Source organism: Poecilia reticulata, chromosome 3 (assembly GCF_904066995.2).
Source record: "Poecilia reticulata chromosome 3, P_reticulata-male-v2, whole genome shotgun sequence".
NCBI lineage: Eukaryota > Metazoa > Chordata > Actinopteri > Cyprinodontiformes > Poeciliidae > Poecilia > Poecilia reticulata.
Window position 1 is genome coordinate 34,111,424 of NC_088832.1, and position 22,395 is coordinate 34,133,818.

General features: G+C 40.3%; 2 protein-coding genes and 1 long non-coding RNA gene across 3 annotated transcripts; 2 read left to right on the top strand and 1 right to left on the bottom strand.

The window, feature by feature from the left end:
- Positions 1 to 1,959: 1,959 nt before the first annotated feature.
- LOC145551184 (uncharacterized) lies at positions 1,960 to 8,139 on the bottom strand. The gene is made up of 2 exons (XR_014087028.1): positions 8,047 to 8,139; positions 1,960 to 2,617 (listed from the first exon to the last, which is right to left on the bottom strand). It is a non-coding gene; the product is annotated as an uncharacterized LOC145551184 (long non-coding RNA).
- LOC103462984 (uncharacterized) lies at positions 2,563 to 7,434 on the top strand. The gene is made up of 2 exons (XM_008406063.3): positions 2,563 to 2,692; positions 3,459 to 7,434. The coding sequence occupies exon 2, from the start codon at positions 3,554 to 3,556 to the stop codon at positions 5,309 to 5,311; it is 1,758 nt and encodes a 585-aa protein (XP_008404285.1). The 5' UTR covers positions 2,563 to 2,692; positions 3,459 to 3,553; the 3' UTR covers positions 5,312 to 7,434.
- Positions 8,107 to 20,739, top strand: LOC103463034 (casein kinase II subunit alpha'-like). The gene is made up of 13 exons (XM_081605552.1): positions 8,107 to 8,388; positions 10,547 to 10,923; positions 11,009 to 11,120; positions 11,395 to 11,496; positions 11,611 to 11,661; positions 11,793 to 11,852; positions 12,792 to 12,875; positions 13,641 to 13,751; positions 13,823 to 13,924; positions 15,880 to 15,980; positions 16,617 to 16,765; positions 17,801 to 17,888; positions 20,347 to 20,739. Exons 2-12 carry the CDS (start codon positions 10,817 to 10,819, stop codon positions 17,872 to 17,874), a joined length of 1,053 nt encoding a protein of 350 aa, XP_081461678.1. The 5' UTR covers positions 8,107 to 8,388; positions 10,547 to 10,816; the 3' UTR covers positions 17,875 to 17,888; positions 20,347 to 20,739.
- Positions 20,740 to 22,395: the final 1,656 nt, after the last annotated feature.

A 22,395-nucleotide genomic window follows, 5' to 3' on the forward strand; every position in this document is an offset into this window, starting at 1 on the left:
TCCATGTTCTCGTCCCGGACGAGCCCCCAATTCTGCCACTTACTATACCAATTAAAGCTAATGCTAAAGTGCTACGCAATGCTGGTGCGCACAGCTAGCTAAAAAGTTACTTGTACTAATCCTAAAGCATCAGCTCCGCTAACGTGAAAGCACTATACCAGCGCAGTATTTAGTGAAAGCTAATGCTAAAGCGCTAACTTCATATAAAATTACATCTGCCCTTGAAAGACAATTTTGACATCATTTCCATGTTCTCGTCCCGGACGAGCCCCCGATTCTTCTGCTCTACACAGATCCAAACACACCAAGTGAAGGTCAGTCAGGGGAAAAATATTAATCATAGCTTTTCAAAAACAAACGGCTAACACAAAATCAATCCAACTTTAACTGATCTGAAGTGCTGGAATGGTTTCCCCCATTTTACTGATCTTTTCCGTTTTTGACAGCGAAATGATCACTAGCAAAAAGCTAAAAGTTACTTGTGTTACTATGGTAACTCAGTATGTAACTATGTTAGCTGAGGCTAACGCAGAATGCCGTTTTTAACTTAACGAGTAAAGGTTTCACAGATCCCAAACTGAAATAAAAGCTTACAATTTTTAAACACACTCCAAAAAAAGTCTGAGCCGTTTCTACTTGAAAATCTATAAGTGAAGTGAAATCCTCAAAGAAATGGGACAGAAACCCAAACTGAATAGAAATTTAACAACTTTATCAGGTATTTTTTTGCACCATTTCTATTTCTTTTGCTACAAGATTATTTCAAAACCAATAGCAGCAAAGCTTAATAATTGAGAGGGGAAAACATGTTGTTATATCATTCATATATTTATGCTAGTAATAAAAGATCCTTCAGATCTGTGGTGATCAGTTATTAACTACCAAACAAATCACATCATAATAAACAATCAGTTTTATTTTAAGGGATGTTTCAAAGTTGTACAAAACAAAATAAAACATACAGGAAAAATAATACAGCAAATCAGAAATAAAAACTAACTACTTACACCTGAGTTTTCAGGAGTTTTAAGGATGATTTAAAGGAACAGTAAGCAGTGCTGAACCCATAGGACCAGACTGGAGGCACTGGTGTGCAAGATTGATTTATCTGAGCATATTTACACTGTAAAAAGTAACTGATGAGAAAGGTTCAGTCACCAGAAGTTTTAAAACGTAATTTACTCCACATGCAGACCAAAAATATGGATGTAAATCATCTAATTTACTAGGTTTTTCCATGTTTAGAAAAGGTAGGATAGGTTATAAGTGGTGGCATGCCACACTTTTCAGATCTTCATTCATAATGAGGTTTGCAAATAATGTTCCATTTTTATTCCACTTCTCCATTACGCACCACCTTGTTTGATGAGGTACATCAAAGTTTGTGGTTTTAACCTGACAGAGTGTGACAAAGTGTTAGGACCCACAGATAAGGAAAATGTTGTAAATAATAGAAGAATAAAAACTAATAATGCCAGAATAAATTCATAATTTTACCCAGAGTGGTGAAAATATGACAAGTTATAATTTTAGCAGAATAAAGTTATAATTTTAGCAGAATAAAGTTGTAATTTTACCAGAATAAAGTTGTAATTTTACCAGAATAAAGTCATAACACGAGAATAAAGTCGTTATAATACAAGAATAAAGTTGTAATAATTCAAAGATCAGATTAATGCCAGAATACAGCCATGAAAACATGAAAATTAAATTGAAATTTTAGAATAAAGTCATAATTTTACCATAATAAATTTGTTATAAATACAAGAATAGAGCTATAATAGCACAGGGGGGAAATCCTATTAGCAGAATAAACTCGTAATAATACAATAAAATCGTAATAACATGATAAAATCTTTATGATACGAAAATAATATTGTAATATTACCAGAATAAAGTTGTAATGATACAGGAAGTATTAACTTAATAAGAACTTCTCCACGAAAAACAACTCAAAACTTAAAATGAGGAATTTTAACCATCTTATTTATTTGTTTACAAATATGAAAATAGTAGCAGGACTTCAGAACAACTCAGTAGTTTTTAACTAGGACTCAGTAGTTTTTAACTAGGACTTCAGAACAACTCAGTATTTTTAACTAGGACTCAATAGTTTTTAACTAGGACTTCAGAACAACTCATTATTTTTAACTAGGACTCAGTAGTTTTTAACTAGGACTTCAGAACAACTCAGTAGTTTTTAACTAGGACTCAGTAGTTTTTAACTAGGACTTTAGAACAACTCACTAGTTTTTAACTAGGACTCAGTAGTTTTTAACTAGGACTTCAGAACAACTCACTAGTTTTTAACTAGGTTGCGGTTACACTGGGTGATACAGTGACCCCTGGTGTTCAGAAGCAGGAACTACCCTTCGTAATATTTCAGCCAGCTCCAGATCGCCTTTGTGTTAGTTTGAAAGCAATTTTACGGAAGCTGAAAGGCGATTATTGCCGCCGGAGCTCCTTTTTCGCCACTTCCAGATTCTCCTCCGACATGAATGGGCTGTAGCTGCTGCAGCACAGCGGCAGCGGGTCGCTGCGTGGCGGTTTCCGGTGTCCGTCCGTCTGCTGGAGGATGGCGTCCGGCTTCGACCGCATCCCCTCCGCCGCCGCCGGTCTGAGAACCGAAAACACCCACGGTTACCGAGCGCAAACCAGAGACTGCGACAAGGAACGTCGATAAGCAACTGCGGTGAGTTCTGGCGGATCGTTCTGGCTCTGGTTGCGGGTTTGTTCGTTTTAGCGGATGCGCGGAGGCTCGGCTGCAGGAGGCGGATTTTTCCCCCTGCAGCTCCGGGGAAGGCCTGCTCTGATACGGGCTCCATCCGCCGATTAGCCTCGCTGCAAACCAGCCTTTTCCCCAGCTTCACCCGTGTCGCTTACAAGCTGCAGCGCTCCAGACGCCCGTCACAGTTAGAAATCAGCTCGTTTTTGTACTTCATCACTTTGAAACACCGGATGTTATTCTCCTTTTATTTTTTTCAAATGAGAGGAAGCTCCAGCCGTTAGCAGCTAGCATGCTAACATTGAGCTACATCCTGCAACAGAAACGTTTTTGTGGCTCACTCTGAAACCCTGAAAGAAATGACATCTTCAAACAAGGCGCTTTGTCTTTAACATATTAACAAAAAACCGAATTTAAAAACGTGTCAAAATTTAAAACCTTTATATTTCTGATTAGCGCTCCAGGAAATAGACCGAGCCCATTGATTCTGTTTTCTTTCTGAAGCGAAAGCTACTTTGACGAAGTGACATCTTAAGGGCAAACAGTCGTGTGCCACAAACAGAAATAACACTTAACACAGTAGTTTACAAGTATTTTATTTATTTTTATATCACTTTGAATTTATTATCACTTTGTTAGACATTGTTTCAGCTTAAATACTTACATTCTTTCAGTGTTATCTTGTTTATTTGTTGTTTACTTATTTTTCTCTTTACTCTGCGTCCCCCTCCAGGGTTTCTCCAGACACTGAGCGATTCATTACAGACTTTCCTGCAGCTGCATCCATCCTTGTGTCAAATTTGGGATATAATCCTCCCTGCATCCAGGATGACGGAGGCATGGCAGCAGCAGCAGCAGCATGCAGTGGCTCCACCCTCTGTTGTGCACACTCTTCCTCAGGCAGGCGACAACTCTCTGAGCTGCACCGTGTACGGCGTCGTCCTGCAGCCGGACGCCTCCCTGCAGCAGCCGCAGCATCCGCAGCAGCACGTCGTCCAAGCACAGCAGGCCTCCTTGCAGGTAGGGGCCGACAGAGGGCATAAATGCGGAGCCTGCGGCCACGACATCTCCCACCTGGCCAACCCACACGAGCACCAGTGCATGGTGACGCAGGACCGCTCGTTCCAGTGCACGCAGTGCATGAAGATCTTCAGTCAGGCGACCGACTTGTTGGAGCATCAGTGCGTTCAGGTTGAGCAGAAGCCGTTTGTGTGCGGCGTCTGCAAAATGGGCTTCTCGTTGCTCACCTCGCTGGCGCAGCATCACAACTCGCACGGTAACAACCCGATGAAGTGCTCCATCTGCGAGAAGACGTACCGCCCGGGCTCCGGGAACGTCACGCCCACCTCGTCCGCCGCCAACCCGCAGCAGCCCTCCAGCGGCGAGACTTCCGGCGGTGGCGCCGTCATCAGCGCCGCCTCACCGCCAACGTTCGAGGCATCCGCGCCCGACCGGCCATACAAGTGCTCCGTGTGCCACAAGTCCTTCCGCCACCTGTCGGAGCTGACGCGCCACGAGCGGATCCACACGGGGGAGAAGCCGTACAAATGCGACACGTGTGACAAAAGCTTCAGCCAGTCATCGCATCTGGCGCACCACCAGCGCACGCACAGCTCCGAACGGCCGTACAAGTGTGCCGTGTGTGAGAAGAGCTTCAAGCACCGCTCCCACTTGGTGCGGCACATGTACGCGCACTCGGGCGAGCACCTGTTCAAGTGCAATTTATGCGAGATGCACTTCAAAGAGTCGTCGGAGCTCCTGCACCACCAGTGCCAGCCGGAGAGCGAGAGGCCGTTCCGCTGCGGCTCGTGCGGGAAGAGCTTCAAGCGGCCGTCCGACCTGCGGCAGCACGAGCGCACGCACTCCGAGGAGCGGCCTTTCCAATGCGACGAGTGCCAGATGAGCTTCAAGCAGCAGTACGCCCTGGTGCGCCACCGCCGCACTCACAAGAACCCTGCCGACCGGCCGTTCAAGTGCAACCTCTGCGACAAGGGCTTCTTGCAGCCGTCGCATCTGCTCTACCACCAGCAGGTCCACGGCATGGAGTCGCTCTTCAAATGCGCGTCCTGCCAGAAGTCCTTCAGCCAGTCGGGGGAGCTGCTGCGGCACAAATGTGGCGGCGAGGTGGAAAAACCGTACAAATGCGACGTGTGCGGCAAAGGTTACAAAAAGAATTCCACACTGCAGCGGCACCAAAGCACCCACTGCACGGAGAAGCCGCTCAAGTGCTCTCTGTGCGACAAGCGCTTCGTGTCGTCGTCCGAGTTCGTCCAGCACCGCTGCGACCCGACGCGGGAGAAGCCTCTGAAGTGTCCCGACTGCGAGAAGCGCTTCAGGTACTCCTCAGAGCTGCAGCGGCACCGCCGCGTCCACACGGGCGAGAAGCCGTTCAAATGCGCCAACTGTGACAAGAGCTTCAAGCAGCGGGAGCACCTGGCCAAGCACCAGAGCGTGCATTCACGGGAGACGCAGTTTAAATGCGTGTGGTGTGGCGAGCGCTTCGTCGACCTCACGGCGCTGCAGGAGCACACGGTGCAGCACACAGCGGAGAACGAGAACTTCCCCGAAGCGCCGTGCATCCAGTGAACTCCAAAAACACTCCCAGTGACTCTCCTGCTTTTGGTGAATCCAAGACACGACGGCGCATCAGGGCCATCGTAGATAGGGGGGAAAAAAGGAGTAGATTTCTGCCCAAAAAACTCAGAAATTTTAAGATTAATATCAGAAATGTTCTAGAAAAATTTTTTTTTTCATTTCTGAGCTCCAAAACTTGAAAGTTTGAGAGAGAGAAAAAACTCTGAAATTTGAGAAGATCACTGAAATGCCTAAATTCAAAGTTGAAAATTTGCAAGCAGAAACTCAAAAATGTTAATCTCAGAAATTTTCAAGAAAAATTTTTCACTTTTTTCGCTCCAAAAGTTGAAACTTTGCTAGAAAAAAAACTGTTTTAGATTAATTAGTGTCAGGATTTTTCTAGAACAAACTTAGAAATTTCTGAGCTCAGTCAAAAATTAGCAAAAGAAAAAAAAACTTAAAAATGTTAAGATTGAGCTCAGAAATGTTTTAGAAAAACACTTTGAAATTTCTGACCTCATAGTTGAAAATTAGCAAAAATAAACTCAAAAATGTTGAACTTTAGCTCAGAAGTTTTCTAGAAAAAACTCACAAACTTTCAGGTTAATCTCACATATTTTTTGTAGAACAAACTTGTACATTTCCAAGCTCAAAGACAAAAAATTCCCAAAAACAAAAAACAAAAAAAAAACAATATTTTTACATTCAAAGCTGTACTAAATGTTTTTGTTTGTTTTTAGCAAATAATTTTTTGAGCTCAATGAATTCCCGTATTTTTTCTGGAAAAATTCCATCTGTTTATCTCAAAATTTCTTAGGTTTTTTGGCGTAAATTTGCTCGTCCTCTTAGGTTTTCCATCTCCATCGTCCCTCAGACGCCGCCGTGGGGAATCGGGATCCCTCTTCTTTTTGAAGAATGAAAACTAGAGCAGAAAGAAACGGATGTGAGACTTGGAGCGCGGGACGGTTTTCTCTGTAAAGTCTGTGGTTGCATGTGGTTGTTTGTTCCGTAACCGTTGTTGAGAAAGATGGCTCTCGTTTCCAGACAGTCATCCCATTTGTGTCGGCTCCTCTTCAGTCCATGTGCCTTTTTATTATTATTATTATTATTATTAATATCGTTGTTATTATTATTAGTTTTTATTCTTTCTGCTCACTCGTTTCTGTTTTTATTTAAAGTCCGGTGAAGCTGAAAGCGAACACGTCAGTAGAACGTAGATCCAGATGTCTGTGCATGGATTCTTCTCCCACATTAGTATTACTGTTGTATGATAGCTTTGCTTTATTTAGGACATCCTCAGAGGAAGAAGAAGAAGAAGAAGAAGAAAAGGCTTCACATGGATTTGTGAAACTGTACAGCCCGTCTCCTATAAAATCTGTGTTGTTGCATCTTTGTATTAAAACAAGCGACATGTAGGTAACTAACCCGCGTACCTATCGTGTCGTAGAAACACTTGACTTGTGCAATAGGACATGCACAGTGTAATATTTATGACTACTGATTCATGGAATAGTCTACTCTGTTATATTATAGATTGTGTGTATACGCGATGTAAACTCTTGATAACTGTATAGTGCTTATGTTACCTGCTTTTTTATTCACTCTGAATGAGCTTCATTTCCACAGGAAATTTCACGAGTTTTAACCCCACGAAGCATTATGTTTCTCACTTGCCACAGATGTAGTTGCATTAGTTTTAGATATAACAAAAGTTATTATTATTATTATTGTTATTATTATCGAGTATTGTTATTTGTTTTTAAGAATTGGCCTTGTATTGTTTCCACTGAATCCTAGCCTCCTCCTGGTCCAACAGGACTTAAAAATCAGAGTAAAACTTGCCACTTATGTGTTGGTTTTTTACCAAGGATAGATAAAGGTAAGAAAAAAAGAGAAAAATATGTGTGTACTTTAGTTTACTGTGTGGATTTATATTCTGTACAATCTTTGCAGTATATTTAAAGGAATGATTTTGGAGTCGTGGACTTGGGGGGTTTACAGGGTGGGACTGAGTGCCATGGTTTGAATCCTGGTGAGTCCGCTTCAGAAGCTCCTGTTGGAGTTCATCGAAGCGTTAGGATATCATTATAAACCCTGTTCATACTGTATATTAAAATAAACCACCCTTATAATAAGCTGCTCCGCCTCTGCTGAATTCTGTAAAACATCTATTTACCTTTTTGTCAACAAGAAACTTCAACTTTATTTCATTTTTTAGTTTATTTACTTGGATCTTTTGCATCAAGAACATGGATAAATACTATTTTTGCTATATATAAACTTATATTTAGGATATTTATTAATATTAATCGTTCTAAAAATATTAATAAAAACAATTCATTCTGACTCAACTATTGACAACATGCTATTATTTTGTTGTCCAGGCGTTTTTAAAACTTCCTTTTTCAACAGTTTCGTCACTTAAACCAAACATCCTTGCAATTAAATATTTTAATCAATCGACAATCCTTTAAAAATAATAATAAAGCACTGGTATATTTATCTGTGACGTCACAGAGTCGTACATTTGTCAACCTCAATGCTTGAAACACTGAGACTAATATAAATAAACAAAATGTCATTTGCGATAAATCACGAGTTATAGATATGAACAACATGCAATTAGATATTTTAATCAATGCCCTTTAACCTAACGCCCTTTTAGGTGTGTGTTTTCTAATTTAAATAACAGTAAATATAATGTTTTTGTTGTTTTTGTTGCATTTTTGTTGTTTTTTTTTTTTTACTGTTTGTGTGGCGATGGATCCTCTGCGCGGTTAGCTTCCGGGTAATGTTGACTGCAGAGGTGAAGAGCAGCCGCTGATGGAGACACCTCCACCACCGCCCATCTGTCGGGATCAATAAACCAATCACCTCATCGATCATCTGGGGACCCGGGTTCGGCTCGCATCGCCGCGACGACATCGCAGCTCGAGTCGCGAGCGAACGACCGTTGATGACGGAGGAGCCTCTCTGCGCTCGAGGTTAGCAGCTAGCTTTAGCTTCTCTCTCAGCTTACAGAAACTACGCCACTAATCGATCAAATTGATCGATAGTGTTATCGGGTTGAGCTGCGTGGGGACACACAGGTGAGTCTGGCTGGTATATTTCTCTGTGACGCCACAGTTCTGGGTGAAACTTTACGCTTTTTGAACGGTTTTATCCAGCTAGGCTACCGTTACTAGTTAGCCTCGTTAGCTCTGGTTGAGTTCATCACAGATGATGCTAACTAATCCCGCCTCAAGAGTTACGACTAGTCCCCGGTGTTATTGATGGGTTTTCACTCTGATTCGCACCAAATCCCGAATTTAGATGCAAAACAAAACATATTTTTGGGATGAAGAGAAAACAGACGATGATTGAGCGTTAAAAGGCCCCAAAAACAGGACTTAAAATGAGAATCTGCGCTAAAAGATGCTCAAATTACAACAATTTAACGCATAATCAGTTCGTATCGGTTAAGAGGCGCGTCTGTTTCTCACTGTTTGAGTAGAAATGAAAAGCATCATTCAAATTAAATCAGCAGAAGTTATGAAATCCTACGTTTTATAGTACTTATTTGTATAAAGTATTTGTATAAAGATTCATAACATGGCGTGGTTAACAGCTCAATGAGGCTCAAAGGAATTTGATCGAGTTGCATATTTATTTAACCTAATTTTATGCTTAAATAGGCCCCTGTTTTCCATATTGTAGCGGTTTTCTGCTGTCCATTCATACCTGGCTGGCTCCACTGATTTTGAGAGGAGTGTGTGTTGTTACGTTGTAATAAAACCCAATAATATCCAGACGCAATGAGCCAAAACAAAACCATCTGGCTTTCAGACGGGCTAAAAACGGGTAATTACAGTTAAACCGACTTGTTTAACTGTAATTACCAGCCTGTTTTGATTTAAGCGAGTCATGAGGTCATGTGTCACAGCACTGCTGTGTACAGATATGTGGAAACCTGGATCTCTGACAGTCTGCAGTTATAATGGTCACAGTGTTTAGATACGATGCTAATGGCTAATCTCATTGTATTATGATTTATTTTTCATTTTCTGAGCTACATTTTTGAATGTTTTTCTAAACCATCTGGTTAACTTTAACTGTCCACACTCTTTTTTTGTCAAGAAATAAAACAAAAACGTTAGAAAGTAGATAAAATATTATTTATACGTGTCAGTTTCATCATTATCCATCGTTCTGTTCAGACATGAATCAGATTTAATCCAGGATCTTCCCACCTGAATTCAAATCAGGTTGAATTTATTTATAGATTGAGAACATGTGTTTTAAGGTCCATTATTTTTTAAGATGTACCTTCGAACTGAGAGAAAATAAATCAGTACAACATAACATCTGCTTGAAATGCCCAGAATGAAGCGTTTAATTATTTAATCGATCACCTTTACACCAGTTATTCAGCGCTGGGAGCAGCGATGCTCAGCACAGCGTGCTGGTGTCATGTTATATAACATTATAGTGATATAAAAATGTTCTGCGTCTCACTCAGAGAGACTGGAAAATATTCCTGCAGACATTTCTCCAACCTTAAGTCGGCTTGTTGCAATAAGAAATAAATCCATTAATCACATAAAAACAAGCTCTATAATCTAAATTTCCATGACTCATCGTTTCTCTTTCTACCTAAAACTGGATGATAAAAGTTTTCAGTCTGGTGTTTTGGTCTCAACTAGCCTTTTTTCAAGGATAATTGTGTTTGCAGAGACTTCATAATTCATTCTATTTGTTGTTTTGTTTGTTTGGGATATTTAAAATATCTTCCTGTGTTAAATCGTCACTAGAATTTAAAGTTTATTGATCTTTGAGAATATGTTCTTACGTTATTACGCCATTATATTACTTGAAAATGGTCTCAAAACAACAATAATATCGTTTATTGCAGTAACTTCTGGGACAGTTTCTCGTCCTGCAGAACGTATCGTGACGGGTCTGCTTTTGTTTTCTGTCCACCCATATCTTCATCTTTTCTTTTCAGTGACCAGGGCTTGAGACGAGTATCCATTATCATCCATCCATCCATTTTCTTACAGCTTTTGTCCCAAGCGGGTCGCGAGAATCCATTATCATTTTAAAATAATCATTCGTTTACGTGCAGTACCATGGTGACCACTAGGTGGTGCCTGTAGATCACAGTGTGCTGCTGGTGGATGTCATTTTATTCAGTGTAAATAAAATGTTTTGAGTGGTCAGACGGTGTTCCTCCAGGCGGACTGTAAGGCCTCCTCCTTCTCCCCACAGCTGGCGGTTCTCCATCCCAACATTCCCAACATCCTGCTCAGGGGCTTCACTCACTCCGTGATCGTAGCGCTGTCATTCTGCACCGCGGCCGCCCCGGACCGGCCCGCCGCCTTCCCTGTCAGGCCGCGAGCCGCCAAAGCCAATGGTAAGCACAGCGGGGCGACCTTAGAGCCGCAGACCCTGCACAGCCGCTGCGCTGCCTTCCGCTATCGAGCCGACGAGTATTACGAGGGAGGAGACGGTCCGGGACGCGGAGCCTCAACGCCAGCGATGCCCGGATCCTCGCCGGCCAGCAGCAAGGCTCGGGTTTACACCGACGTCAACACGCAGAAGAACCGGGAGTACTGGGACTACGACGCACACGTGCCAAACTGGAGGTGAGGCGGCGCGCCGACGAGCACCAGTGGGCGCGGGAAGGTCGTCGTTGTCGTGGTAACGGCGAGTTGTCTCTGCTCTTTTCAGCAACCAGGACAACTACCAGCTGGTGCGCAAACTGGGCCGGGGGAAGTACAGCGAAGTGTTTGAGGCGATAAACATTACAAACAACGAGAAGGTGGTGGTGAAAATCCTGAAGGTGAGAAGACTTCATCATCCTCATCCTCACTGCTGCAGATTAATGAGAACCAGGAAACGGCTTGGCTCTCCTCAGTGGCAGCGCCATAAATTACAATAAGAAAAACAATATCACACACAGTGGAAAGTACCTTTTATTTAACTGAAGGTTTGTTGACGTATATTTCAGATTATTCTTTGCGAAACTGTTTAAACATGGAACATCTGAACATGTCCAGCCGCTCCAGGCTTCATCTTCCTCTCAGTTCGGTTAAATCCTGGTTTCTGCTCCTCAGCCCGTCAAGAAGAAGAAGATCAAACGGGAAATAAAGATCCTGGAAAACCTGCGAGGAGGAACCAACATCATCCGCCTGGTGGACACGGTCAAAGACCCGGTGGTGAGTGAGAGCGGAGCGCCTGCCCGCCCGGCTGCCCGCCGCCGTAATCCAGTCCGGCTAATGATCTCCACTTACCTGCTGCTGCTGTCCGTGTTTGTTGTTTTCTCTTTGCAGTCCAGAACGCCAGCGCTCGTCTTTGAGTTCATCAATAACACAGATTTTAAGGTACTTGAGTTGGGCTGGCTCCACACTACCATCCATGCACCGACAGGCAGCTAACAGAATGACTTCCTGTTAGCGTAGAAGCTGCCGGCGGCTAACGGCTACAACTCGAGTGTCTCTTTTCGTTCCTGCAGGAGCTGTACCAGAAACTGACCGACTACGACATCCGCTACTACATGTATGAGCTGCTCAAGGTGAGATCAGCCGTTCGAAGCTCAGCCGCGACTTCCAGGGTCTGTGGAGGCAAAAAGAGTAAAACCTCAGCCACACGCAGCGACAGAAACACGGAACGATCAAGAAATATTTATTTACTGCGTTACTTCAGCGTTAACTAGAAATAAAACAGTCATACAAGAAATTACTCCACTAAAAGTTATTTAATAAGAAGGCGAAGTACGTCTAGAGGCGGGATAAAGTATTTACTGCATCTTATTGATCTCTAAATGACCTCAGATGGAAAATATTAGATCAACAAAGCTGGTTTATGAACAAGAGGTCTCACTACAACATGAAGACCTCTGCCTCTGTTTGGTGCATTTTTATTCATAAGTGAAATTAGTCGCATTGTGTAAAGTATCAGCAAATTGAACTCAACTCAGGGAAGCAGTAGAAATAAAAAATATGGTGGAGAAAAACCATTAAAGAACTAAAAACACTGAAGTAAACGTAAGTTGTGGCCATCTTTGGATCCGTTTGATTTTCTATGTAAAAGCTGAACATGGAGCTGAACGTTTCTGCTCATGTTTCTGTTTTCTGTAAAATCAAGTTAAACTTTGTGGTTTTTAGACCTTAAACTCGTCAGGAAGGTTTTTGGTTTTACATGATAGTTTTAGGCCAACATTATAAAAAATCTGCTACTGACTGTTATTATTTAAAAACCAACAGAAAACAACAAAAACAACAAAATTAAAAGTGCAGGAGACTTTACAAGGACAATTGTAGTTAGGATTTGCGTAATCTTTGTGTTTTTACTTAGTTTGTATTTATTTTGCTGTTAATTGTGGATATTTATTTAAGAAGCGGAGCGTTGATGAAGGCTGTTGGTCCTGCTTGGCTCCAGAGGGTTAAATGAATTTCTCATTATTCTCATTATTCCTGTCTGAGGAGGAAACGTTGACTTGTTTCTGCTCCAGGCTCTGGACTACTGCCACAGCATGGGGATCATGCACCGGGACGTGAAGCCGCACAACGTCATGATCGACCACCAGCTGAGGAAGGTGCTGCTCCTCTTCCTCCTCTTCCGCCCTGAAACCGTCGTTTAGCTGCTGAATGAGCAGGGCTGGGTTTTAATCAGGCGCTTTCAAGGTTTTCTGCTTAAAGTCCTGGAGTATTCAAACGGCACCGGGTTGTAATAAAGTTTATTTACAGTCGAAACCAGATATTTAAATATGATAAAATGATAAACAAACGTTTTGTTTCTCACTGTCTGAAGCTAAATTATACAACTGGATATCAGAAAATAACAAATAAAAGTACGAGAATAAAGTTTTATATTTAAAGATTATAAAAAGACAAAAACATATTTTTTACTCTGAAGTTAAATCATATGACAATTATTAGAGCCGATTCTTTAAAAAAAATGTGAAAATTCAGTCATAAAATAATAACAGGAAATAAAGTCTTAATATTAAATATACCAGCATAAAGTTGCAATAATACGAGAACAAAGTTTCGAAAATAACGTAATATTACGAAAATAACGCCACAACATTATGGGAATGAAGTCGTAATATTACAGGAATAAAGTAAAAAAAAAAAAACAAAACACAAGAATAAAGTTGTATTACAAAAGTAAAATTGGAATCTTTTGAGAATAAAATCATAATTTTAGCAGAATAAAGTGGTAATGCGACAGGAATAAAGTGATGAGAATAAATCTGAATATTTTGAAGGAAAAGTCATAATGTTGTGGCTTTTCTTGGCACTAACGGTGCTCCGTACGCTAATCAGTTTGTTGACTAATGGAGTCTGTCGTGCTGCAGCTTCGCCTCATCGATTGGGGTTTGGCCGAGTTCTACCATCCCGCTCAGGAATACAACGTCAGGGTGGCGTCTCGCTATTTCAAAGGCCCTGAGCTGCTAGTGGACTATCAGGTTAGTTCATCTGAGTTGAATCTCGTACTTCAGCGGCTCGGCTGGGTCTGATTCTGCGGATGTTTTTGCAGATGTATGACTACAGTTTGGACATGTGGAGCTTCGGCTGCATGCTGGCCAGCATGATCTTCCTGAAGGAGCCGTTTTTCCACGGCCAGGACAACTATGACCAGGTAGGAGGCGCGGCCGCCGGAAACGGCCTGCGGATCGTCCACACTTTACCACAACGACACCAGCAGGATCGATCCCTCTGAAATTAACTAAACTGAATTATGCTTTAACTATGCAGACACTTTTCTTTAAAGTTTGTTGAGATCCATTTAATCCAAAACAAAAACCGTTTCCCTCATCATAAATAATGTTGACTGTTATACCCTGCAACAAAACTAAAACTTACCGAGTATTTTAGCCTAGTTTCCACCCATCCATCCATTTTCTTACACCCTGGTCCCTCAGTGGGGTCAGGAGGTGCTGGTTCCTCTCCAGCTGGCGTTCCGGGCGAGAGGCGGGGGTCACCTGGACAGGTCACCAGTCTGTCGCAGAGCAACACAGAGACACACAACCATGCACACACACACCTAGGCACAATTTAGAGAGGCCAATTAACCTGACAGTCATGTTTTTGGACTGTGGGAGGAAACCGGAGTACCTGGAGAAAACCCACCATGCACAGGGAGAACATGGAGACTCCATGCAGGAAGACCGGGAATCGAACCCAGAACCTTCTTGCTGCAAGACAACAGCTCTACCAACTGCGCAGCCCGCCTAGTTTCTAATGCAAATATATTAATGTTCTAACTTACAAATGTAAATGCAGATTAAAATAGTAACTGCTGGTTTTAGCAGTCGTACTGAAGGATATCAGGATTTCTAAATGCTGCATTTTTTAGGCTTGTCAGGTTTTTTTTTTGTTTGTTTGTTTTTTCTGATTGTGGAAACCTGACTAGTATCCAGTCAGCAGGGGGCGCCACTGACTCCCTGCTGTGTCATTTAGAGCCTCACAGTAGCTCTAAATGACACAGGATAAAATGATAAAGACTCATTTAATGTCTTCAAATATACATTTAAACCTAACTGCAGGTTTTAGCCGTTTTAACGGCATAATTATGTTGAATTTCAGACATTAATCTCAAATTTCTTTGGCTGAAATTTACTCAGTTTTTCTATCTAAAATGTCTCCAATAACCAACAATTTAATATATTTTATTTTTTTTTAACATATTTTAAACCAGGTGAGGTTATAACTTCACCTGGTTCAACATATTTGATGTGTTTTGATGGTTTTAATGATGGCACTCAAAATGTAACATTTGATTTCAAATTGGTGGCTGTATGATGTTTTTATGGCTTTTTATTTTTATTGTCTAAAGACCTTCGAAATGCCTTGTTGCTGTGCAACACAGATCAACTTGATTGATTGAAAGATTCTGAGTGGAAAATTACAGAAAGAAAAAGTTTTTATCTCAAATGCAAAATGTTTTTTTTTTTTTTTATAATTTTGGCTCCACACTCTGATTGTGTTGTTTATTTAGAGTCTCTATGCTCCAGTTAACAACTATTCATTTACTGAATTAGTTGACGTTTCAATCAATCAATCAAATTTTATTTGTATAGCACATTTCAGCAGCAAGGCATTTCAAAGTGCTTCACATGATTAAAATAAAAACAGCATGTGACAGTGAATAAACCGTGAGAAAAAGAAACGGTGAGAAAGAGAGAGATTTAAAAAAAAAGATAAAAACATTAAAGATTAAAAAGGTAAAACATTGAAGACGTCAAAACCCTCTAATTTAGCCATAAGTAACCCTAACCAGGTGGGTTTTAAGTTGAGATTTAAAGGCTCTCAGTGTTTCAGCTGTTCGTTTCAGCTCTGCAGCTTTTACTTCTTGGGACGGCATTTTGGAGTTATAGGGTCTCATAAACCGGTTATTGGCTGCTGCAACACGTGTTTCCAGGAAACAGCTGCAAGCATCAACCTTCAGTTTACTGGGAAACATGCAAACGGTTGTAACTGAGCCTCTCTGTCTCTCTCTCTCTCTCTGTGTGTGTGTGTGTGTGTGTGTGTGTGTGTGTGTGTGTGTGTGTGTGTGTGTGTGTGTGTGTGTGTGTGTGTTCGTTCGCTCTGCAGCTGGTCCGCATCGCCAAAGTTCTCGGCACAGATGAACTGTTCGGCTACCTGCACAAGTATCACATAGAACTGGACACGCGCTTCAAAGACCTGCTGGGACAGTGAGTACCAACCCGACCCGGTTCTGACCCAGAGAGAACTCAGACTTGTTATTTTGTTTTTATTTTTCATCATTTTGATCAGTTTTGTGCAAAGGCATCAGTCAGGGTGAGGGTACAACAAATGTCCAAGGCGTTGCAGACGTGTGAAATGCACTGAGTGTTTCTCCTACACTGGTGAAGGCGCTGCAGGAACGTCCAGCAGGTGGCGCTGTTTGCATCCAAATGTGATGATGAAACCAAACGAACCCCAAATAAACCTCACGAGCACCATGTAACCTAACAGGTGGTGGCAGCATCATGGGCCGGGTTGCATTTCTTCAAATTGATCCTTTTTTCTTTCTTGGAAAGAAAGCTAGCTAAAAAATGTGGAACGTTTCCAAATATGGGATTGTAGTATTACGACTTTATTCTGATGTTACAATTTTATTCCCTTTAATTTCAAACATCGTAATTTTCTTAGTCTTGTCTTAACTCTCAGTCGTACACCGACTGCTGGACGAAGCCCGAGATTAAAGTTGAACAGTTTTAGTTTCAGCAAACGTCTGCAGCCAGATTCTTTGCCTCATTAAATCTAAATCCTGACGTAATTTGTGTCGTGGTACCGTGGCTGACTGTGTGGGGGCGCTGTGGTTCCAGGCAGTCGCGGAAGCGCTGGGAGCAGTTCATCCAGTCAGAGAACCAGCACCTGGTGAGTCCGGAGGCGCTGGACCTGCTGGACAAGCTGCTGCGCTACGACCACCAGCAGAGGCTGACGGCGGCCGAGGCCATGCGCCACACCTACTTCTGTCAGTACCTGCAGCGCACATAGCCGGGTTGCCAGGTTGGGCGGGTTTCCCCCAACTGGGCTGCTTATAAAACACCAGGAGGGTTTTTGGAGACATTTCTGAGGAAAACTTTTCAAAATAATTATTCTGTTTCGGGAAGGAACCAAAGTTTTCATGAAATGTCATATTATTGGACTTATTAGTTAATTTATTTTGAAATCTGTTGAAGTGCCTAAAGTAAAGGTAAGAATAACCCAACCTGAAATAAAGTAGCTCCATTTGGTTTATTTGACTTTTTTTTTAAATGGAAAAAAAATTTTTTTTTTCAAAACTTAAAAAGGGTTTTTATGACTGTGTATCTGGGCCATTTTTAAAAAGAAAAAATGAAAAACAGAATAAATTTCCACCAAAAACGTCCAAAATTTTGTGATTAATTTCAGAAATTCTCTAGAAAAAAATTCAAAAGTCAAATTTTCAAAAAGTTTTCAGTGTTTTGTAGAAAATTTCTGAGATTAATCTAAAAAAAAAAAACCTCCTGCTTTTTTCTTTACAATAACCCAAATACATCATTGTAGATTTTGCTATGTTAATAGGAGTTGTTTTTTTTTTTTTTCCTTTTGTTTTGTTTTGTCCGGTTCTCTGTTGTTTTTGGGCCGGACCCGTCAGTGGGATCCAGCTGCTTCCCATGCAGCAGGCAGGCGAACTCTCTGGAAGTAAACGGGTCGGATGTTTTCTCAGTAGCTCAGCTTCTTTCTGCGAAAGCAGCAGGCGATGCGTTCAGGGAGCCGAGGCGTGGCTGCAGCTCTGCTTGCACCTGTTTCAGGAAAAACTTTGAATCTTTAAAGGTTCTGAGAAAAGAAGGACAGCAGATATGTAAAGTGATACATTCCAGAGAGGAATTAGTTCTCAGCAGAAAGAAAAGGACCAGAAACTGGAGCTCATCTTTGTTTCACAGCCGTTATCTTCCTGACACTCTAGAGTCTGGTTCTGGTTCCAGCCGTTTCCAGGAAGCTTCCGCTCATTCCTCGTCTCCCGTTGGGTTTGTTTGTCCCACAGATCCAGTGGTGAAGGAACAAGCGAACGCCAACACAGACGGCACAAAGGCAATAAGCAGCTCCAATGCAACATGATGACCAGACAGCAGGTAACCCACCGGTGGCCCTCTGGCATGGAATAACAAACGAGAAATGCAGCTTTAAAAGCAGAAAACATCACAAACGGGGGGATAACTCTTCACACCTTCCTGTATTTAACTCCATCTGTTGTCACCAGAAGGTTTTATTAAACGTGACGCAGCAAACCTCTGAACTTACAGGAAGAGGAGTTTCTGCTTCTAGATGGAGGCGTTCTTATTAGGAGACGCAGATCAACGGAAAACGACTAATAAATGTTTGATTGTCCTGCTGCTGCAGCCAGTTTGTACCACAGTCCAGGGAGCCAACAGTTCATTTAATATTAGATGTATCTACAAACATCCACCGTATTCCTTTACTGAACTCAAAAATCTGGTCAGTGAACGCACCATGCCTTCTGGATAGCATCGACAACGATCCGCCAAGACTTAATATCTTTATCTAAATTAATGTGTTCATGTCTTGTCCTGTTGTTTATATTAGATTCCATCATATTTAAATGCTACATTTTAGCTCTTTAAAGGGTCAAAGCTCTGGATTCATCTGATTATCTCCAGTTGGAGGTCCAAATAAAATCAGCTTATTTAATTAATGAGCGGCGCAGCAAACAGGAGTAATAAACATGAAAACAGGCGTTATAAAACAGAAACAGGAGTAATAAACATGAAAACAGGCGTTATAAAACAGAAACAGGAGTAATAAACATGAAAACAGGCGTTATAAAACAGAAACAGGAGTAATAAACACGAAAACAGGAGTAATAAACATGAAAACAGGAGTAATAAACATAAAAACAGGAGTAATAAACATAAAAACAGGAGTAATAAACATAAAAACAGGAGTAATAAACACAAAAACAGGAGTAATAAACACAGAAACAGGAGTAATAAACACAGAAACCGGAGTAATAAACACAGAAACCGGAGTAATAAACATAAAAACCGGAGTAATAAACATAAAAACAGGAGTAATAAACACAGAAACAGGAGTAATAAACACAGAAACAGGAGTAATAAACATAAAAACAGGAGTAATAAACATAAAAAAAGGAGTAATAAACATAAAAACAGGAGTAATAAACACAGAAACAGGAGTAATAAACACAGAAACAGGAGTAATAAACATAAAAACAGGAGTAATAAACAAAAACAGGAGTAATAAACATAAAAACAGGAGTAATAAACACAGAAACAGGAGTAATAAACACAAAAACAGGAGTAATAAACATAAAAACAGGAGTAATAAACACAGAAACAGGAGTAATAAACACAGAAACAGGAGTAATAAACATAAAAACAGGAGTAATAAACATAAAAACAGGAGTAATAAACATAAAAACAGGAGTAATAAACACAGAAACAGGAGTAATAAACACAAACAGGAGTAATAAACATAAAAACCGGAGTAATAAACATAAAAACAGGAGTAATAAACATAAAAACAGGAGTAATAAACATAAAAACAGGAGTAATAAACACAAAAACAGGAGTAATAAACATAAAAACAGGAGTAATAAACATAAAAACAGGAGTAATAAACACAGAAACAGGAGTAATAAACACAGAAACAGGAGTAATAAACACACAAACAGGAGTAATAAACACAAAAACAGGAGTAATAAACACAGAAACAGGAGTAATAAACACAGAAACAGGAGTAATAAACATAAAAACAGGAGTAATAAACATGAAAACAGGAGTAATAAACATAAAAACAGGAGTAATAAACATAAAAACAGGAGTAATAAACATAAAAACAGGAGTAATAAACATAAAAACAGGAGTAATAAACACAAAAACAGGAGTAATAAACACAGAAACAGGAGTAATAAACACAAACAGGAGTAATAAACATAAAAACAGGAGTAATAAACATAAAAACAGGAGTAATAAACATAAAAACAGGAGTAATAAACATAAAAACAGGAGTAATAAACATAAAAACAGGAGTAATAAACACAAAAACAGGAGTAATAAACATAAAAACAGGAGTAATAAACATAAAAACAGGAGTAATAAACACAGAAACAGGAGTAATAAACACAGAAACAGGAGTAATAAACACACAAACAGGAGTAATAAACACAAAAACAGGAGTAATAAACACAGAAACAGGAGTAATAAACACAGAAACAGGAGTAATAAACATAAAAACAGGAGTAATAAACACAGAAACAGGAGTAATAAACATAAAAACAGGAGTAATAAACATAAAAACAGGAGTAATAAACACAGAAACAGGAGTAATAAACATAAAAACCGGAGTAATAAACACACAAACAGGAGTAATAAACATAAAATATAAGTTTAGTGTTTATAACGCCAAACAGCAGTTCTAAACATCTCATTCAGGATTAAAAACAGCACCAGGAAATGTTAACGGATTTATTAAATCTGTTTTTATTTAATTAATCTGACTCAGATTTTCTGTCTTCCTTTAATAACTTAGTTTTTTTTTCCACCCATTCAGGAAAAAATCTTTCTTACCTCAACTTGCAACCTTTTCTTGGCAGAAACCTCTGCCTCCACATCAACAGCCATACTGGAGCAAGATGTCAGTTTCTGCAGCACACACACTCAACCCCAACACACACACACACCCCATCACACACACACCCAATGGATCAGTACTGGATGGACTAAACCAATCCCATCAGAGCCCAGGGAACCCGCAGCCCCTCATAATTCGGATGGGAAATCGGATCTGAACCCGTTTTTAAACTAAGTGACTCGCCGGATCCGAATCCGGCCGAACCGTCGTTGCAGCAGATCCAGTTCCAGGTTTTAGCACTGACGTGGAGGCTCTTTTCTGCTATGATAGAACAAAAGCTATATTGAAAGAGAATAAACAGTTTTTATTTAAGTAACGTCTCCGAGTTTCTTTCCCTGAGCGGATTTCACTGTTTCTGTGACGTTAAAATAAATCATTAAATGCGTTTCCGTCTGTAAGCTGATTGGATGTTGAGGAGCTGCATCACAGACTGAACTGACCAATCAGAGGGAAGAGTTCCATCCATCCATCCATTTTCTTGCACCCTTTTTCCCTCAGTGGGGTCGGGAGGGTTGCTGGTGCCCATCTCCAGCCAACGTTTCGGGCGAGAGGCGGGGTCACCCTGGACAGGTCGCCAGTCTGTCGCAGGGCAACACAGAGACACACAACCATGCACACACACACTCACACCTAGGGGCAATTTGGAGAGGCCAATTAACCTGACAGTCATGTTTTTGGACTGTGGGAGGAAACCGGAGTACCTGGAGAAAACCCACCATGCACAGGGAGAACATGGAGACTCCATGCAGAAAGACCGGGGCCGGGAATCGAACTCAGAACCTTCTTGCTGCAAGGCAACAGCTCTACCAGCTGCACCACTGTGCAGCCCCTAGAGGGAAGAGTTTATATCTTCAAATGTAAATAATCAGTCACTTAAGGTTGGTCTTTACATGCATTATTTATAATCTAAATAAAAAGTTTCCAACATTGTTTTATGTGAAAATATAAATTATTCTTCAAGATTTAATTTCTTGGCATAAAAACAAAATAATAAAATCCAGATTTTGGTTTTGATGGGGGGTTTTGCCTTCATGACAATGAAATCTTTATTTTGAACATTAAAAAAAACACTTGCATCTCCTAAATGCTGGCCTGAAGGGGGAAAATATTTATGCTGTTTTTAAATTTTTTTTATTTAGTATTTTGTAAAAATCAATTTACCCTTTTTTTTTTGAAGCCAGGTTTTGATGATTATTTCTAACACCAATAAAATCTAAAACATCCCAGGGTTTGATATGAATAAATTCATCTTTTAAAGTCACTGAAGTATCTTCACAGTTTCCTTTTTTTTACCAAAAGTGCAACATTAGTTGAAGCTTCCAACAGATTTTAGGATCCAAAGTAAAAAAAAAAAATTGTATTTATTTACATAATATGTCAGTATGAATTTAATCTATTGTTTTTAGTTTTCCAAATCATATAAGTTTTGTTTTACTTAAATGTATTAATTTATTCATATACAACCACGGTTCTAAATGACTCATTTCTGATGTTGGTGCCTAAAAATATTAAGAAATTTCAGCATCTTTGAGACTTTAAGCCAGTTACGTGTGTTTTTTACTCTTATTTTCTTAATCATCTCCATGGTATCCAGCCCTAACACTTTCTTATTTAAAAGAAACCGAGTTTAGTTTATGAGATAATGAGTCAAAGTGTGTTTAGCTTAGGGTTAGGGTTTTTCATTTAATTAAAAAAAAAATTCTGGTATTTTTGTTTTTTAAATAAAAACCTGACCAGATCAAAAAGGTTTTAGGTTTCATAAAATATCCTGTTATGTCAGACAACCCCTGGGACATTTTTATTTTTAAATTCAATATCTTTATATACATATTAACACAAATCCAATATGTAGTAAATTAATTAGAGGAGGCCAAAGTGATGCATTTCAGTTAAACATGTACAGAAACGTTTTTGAGTGCTTCAGGAGCAAAACGAGTTTTGAACCTGGAAGGAAAGTTTCTGATATGA

Bases quoted from the DNA above. Each gene is read 5' to 3' on its own strand.
- LOC103462984 (XM_008406063.3), top strand. From the start codon at position 3,554: ATGACGGAGGCATGGCAGCAGCAGCAGCAGCATGCAGTGGCTCCACCC.
- LOC103463034 (XM_081605552.1), top strand. From the start codon at position 10,817: ATGCCCGGATCCTCGCCGGCCAGCAGCAAGGCTCGGGTTTACACCGAC. The intron at 11,662-11,792 runs GTACTTGAGTTG...TCGTTCCTGCAG, and splicing joins TCAATAACACAGATTTTAAG to GAGCTGTACCAGAAACTGAC. The intron at 13,925-15,879 runs GTAGGAGGCGCG...TTCGCTCTGCAG, and splicing joins GCCAGGACAACTATGACCAG to CTGGTCCGCATCGCCAAAGT.